Below are 3,954 nucleotides of genomic sequence, written 5' to 3'. Positions count from 1 at the left end.
TTTATTTTTGGTTTAACAATAGTGTGTGTATCTATGTTTGATATTGTTGTATTCATATACTAAAATGGTACTACTTTACCTTGTTTGATGTGTTAATACATTAAGTTTTTGTAAATACTTGTATCCTTGATATATTAATACTTTAAGTTTTAGGCAAAAGTATTCATTACCCCCCTGAACTTGAAGCTTTTTATTCAATGTACACCTCAACTTTATTTTGTTTCAATTACCCCCCTGAACTTGCTTATTCATCCTACACGTACACCTTTTCCGTCCACCTGGCATAGAAACTGAAATCAAACTCTACACGGCGCGTGAGACAACAATTTTTTGCCACATCATAAAGTTACAACGGTAATAAACGTAAAAATCTATTTTTTCTTTAATATTTGGGTTATTTTAAGAATTTTTCTCTCTCTATTCTCTACCTATTTATTCTTCTTTATCCCTTCTCCCTTTTCAAATTTCAGATTTTTCTCACTTTTTTTGTTTTAATTGTTATTGTTAAATTCATGAACAATAACAGGAGACTTGTTTGTTTATGTGGGGCTCCTCTAATTCTGAAAATTTCATGGACAAATGACAATCCCGGACGTAGATTTTTCGGTTGTAGACACTATGGGGTATGTATTGTTACTCCTTTTTTGCTTTTTATTTGACAAGTTCGTATTATGCAATTTCATTTTTTTAACTTTGATTTTATGAATGCAGTCCTCATTTCGAAATTCTTGTAAGTTTTTCGATTGGTATGATCCTGAATTTCCGACCCAAGCGAATGTTGTAATTTTGGGTTTGTTGAAGAAAACCAACAAACAAGAAGAACAGCTCAAGTGCTAATGGATATTGAAACTGATTTTGGGTATTAGTTTGATATGCAATGTGATATTGTTCTTTTATTTAGTGTGTCGTTGAATTTTTTTTTAATGCAATTGTTATTAGTTTGGTTTGGTGTTCCTTGTTCAACAGATCTAGGGTACTCATTTTGTGGATTAGTTTGGTTTGGTGTTCTATTAATGTATGTTTTTGCTGTTTTTGCTGATCAATACAATTACATGTAATGGGTACTATGATACCATGAAATAATAACATGAAGGCAACAAACATAACATAACTAGTGCTTTCTTGATCATAAAAAAGAAGCATCATAGTGTTTCATTGTTTCAACCAACAACCACAATAACTTAAGTTAACTAGCAAAACATAAAACAATCACTACTTTAAGGTTAGTTGAATAACCACACAAGCACCAACCAACAACCACAATAACTTAAGTTAACTAGCAAAACATAAAACAGTAACTACTTTAAGTTTGTTTGAACAACCATAGATTCATCAACACATAAAACCACATAAAACACTATTTCAAGTTTGGTTGGACACCACAACCACACAACTAAGAAGTTTTCTTTGAGAGTGATTTTCCTTTGGCTTGTGACCTTGTTTGAATGCCATCAGCTTTTGATCTGGTTTGAATACGACGCACAACACTTTCGACTTGAAGTTGTCTTTGAGTCATGGCCTGTTTGCCTTTCCACTTCAGTCCCTTGGTAGGTTTAAAACCAATATCACCTGTCACATGTGCAGAACTCACCACACCAGTATTAACCCTCCTTCTGCTAGACAATCCTTGCTGCAATATCAACTACATAGTTATTTTGGGATTCACATTTAGAAGACAAATATAATTTTGACAGTTTATAAGACACTTACATTAATACACGTATATCCAGTATCAGCAACAAATACACCTTGTCCAACAACTTTAGGCCTCTTCTTGTAACCACTTCCTGCACCTCTTCTTGTACCAGTCTTACTGGTGCTTGTTCTTTCATAATGACCTCTACCCCTCTTTTTTCCAGTGGTGGACTAATATGATTGGAAAAAGAACACAACAAGACATTAAATTTAATAAGTAATCTAACATAATTTATAAAAGCAAATTAATATGAATGTACCTCTTGAGTGGGTGTTGGTGTAGACTTAGTTTTAGGATTTTTTGGACAATTTCTCTTGTTATGATTTGGTCCTTTGCAAAGTGAACATGTCATTACTGTCCCCATTCTTGGCAACTTTCCAGCTTTTCTCACTTCACCAATTTCTCTTCTTCTGTTCTTTGGTGGCCTACCAGGCATTTGTCTTGCCTCAGGTGGTTCAACCATTGGGTTTCTACTTTCAGGCCACATTTCCATGTTTGGGACTGGTTGAATGAAATGAGAATATGTCTTCATATATGTGTCTTTTCTATACCAACTAGATATTGCTTGTGATGCATCCATGTTCAAGTGGTTCATTGCTGCTATACCATGTGCACATGGGATACCTTTTAATTCCCATGATCTGCAACTACATTTTTGTTGACCCAAGTTCACAGTATGCTTGTATACCCCTTCTAACACTTCAAATCCAACATCACCATTCCATTCAATGTTGCACTGCATTGATCTTGTTACATTTGTATTGAATACCATCATTGCCATTGGAGATATTCCATCTGTCCATGTTTCAGCAAATGCTCTTGACTTACTCACTCTACTCATCACCTTAACTCTAATTTCTTCCAACATAGTTACAATGGTCTTGTTCCTAGGTCCCAAGATCCAAGAATTGAAACTCTCTGCCATGTTGTTATCTATGCTATCACACTTTGAAAATGTTTGAATAAAAGCTTTACACCATGTCTCCTTGTTGTATTTGATAAGGGATTCAACAATACCTATTCCCAGCTTGGACAGGGCATTTATATTGTACTTAAATTGTGCCTCAAATGTTGATCTAGCACAAGCCCAAAATTTCTTTCTTCTCTCTAAGCCTCTGAAGTTTTGTGACCAATTTGCTAATATGTGTCTAGCACACATTCTGTGCTCACATTCTGGAAATAGTTCATCTACAGCAGCTATTAGTCCCTGTAGTTGCAAAGCAAAAAAAGCAAGTTAAATTTTAGCAATTACATGAAACATAAACAAAAGAAAGATATTCAATTACCTTTTGCATATCACTAATGATAGTTAGCTGGGAACCATTTCCTAGATTAAGATCATCTTTCAGAATGGTCATGAACCATTTCCATGTCAACTTGCTTTCAGTATCAATGACTGCCCATGCTATTGGATACATTTGGTTGTTTGCATCTTTAGCAACAGCTACCAAAAGTTGACCCCTGCAAATTCCCTTTAGAAAACACCCATCTAGCCCTATACATCTTCTGCATCCTTGTTGAAAACCCTTTTTCATAGCATCAAAACAAATATAAAAAGAGTGAAATTGTTTCATCCCACTTCCTGATTCTGAATCTTTAAGCTTCACAACACAAGTGCTACCAGGATTTGTTTGGAGTAACATATCCTTGTAGTCTAGGATTCTGTTAAATTCTGCCACATGATCTCCCATAATTTCCTTTAAAATAATTTTTCTTGTTTTTAAACAAACTGCCTTGCCTACATGAACATTCAACTCTTTCCTCACCAATTCTTGCATCTCCCACCCTTTTATACTAGGTTGAGAAATAATCCTATCTTTCAGGTACTTGCATAAGAACTTTTTATTACACAAAATATTATTGGTGGTCCTGGTACATTTGTGCCTTGGATTGTATGTCTTGATAGTAAAGTTCTCACTCCTTCCTTCCTTGCTTGCATACAACAGCCATGGACAACCACTTTTACACTTCACTCTCACTCTAGTACTCTCATTCACATACTTATCTAACTCAACTCCTTTAATTATAGCATATTTTGTAACTGCCTCTCTAAATTGCTTTACACTTTCAAATATCCAACCACACTGCCATATTACAATATCACAAGAAGAATCATATACCACCCTATTACTCTTCTTTCTCCCCCTTAAACTCCCTCCTTCAAGTTCATCATCAGAAACAGGTTCTTCTTCATCACTTTGAAAACTATCACAGTCAGAACTGTCATAGTATGGCTCATCCTCTGTTATCTTACCCTT

General features: G+C 34.9%; 1 protein-coding gene across 1 annotated transcript; it reads right to left on the bottom strand.

Moving 5' to 3' along the window:
* Positions 1-1,033: 1,033 nt before the first annotated feature.
* LOC114078653 lies at positions 1,034-3,465 on the bottom strand. Its single transcript, XM_027919647.1, has 4 exons — positions 2,983-3,465; positions 1,956-2,903; positions 1,711-1,866; positions 1,034-1,630 (listed from the first exon to the last, which is right to left on the bottom strand). Exons 1-4 carry the CDS (start codon positions 3,385-3,387, stop codon positions 1,394-1,396), a joined length of 1,746 nt encoding a protein of 581 aa, XP_027775448.1. The 5' UTR covers positions 3,388-3,465; the 3' UTR covers positions 1,034-1,393.
* Positions 3,466-3,954: the final 489 nt, after the last annotated feature.

The sequence above is a fragment of the Solanum pennellii genome, chromosome 9 (genome assembly GCF_001406875.1).
Source record: "Solanum pennellii chromosome 9, SPENNV200".
NCBI lineage: Eukaryota > Viridiplantae > Streptophyta > Magnoliopsida > Solanales > Solanaceae > Solanum > Solanum pennellii.
This window is presented reverse-complemented; position numbering and strand designations above follow the sequence as displayed.

Bases quoted from the DNA above. Each gene is read 5' to 3' on its own strand.
- LOC114078653 (XM_027919647.1), bottom strand. From the start codon at position 3,387: ATGGGAGATCATGTGGCAGAATTTAACAGAATCCTAGACTACAAGGAT. The intron at 2,904-2,982 runs GTAATTGAATAT...TTGCAACTACAG, and splicing joins TCATTAGTGATATGCAAAAG to GGACTAATAGCTGCTGTAGA. The intron at 1,631-1,710 runs GTAAGTGTCTTA...TTGATATTGCAG, and splicing joins CTGGATATACGTGTATTAAT to CAAGGATTGTCTAGCAGAAG.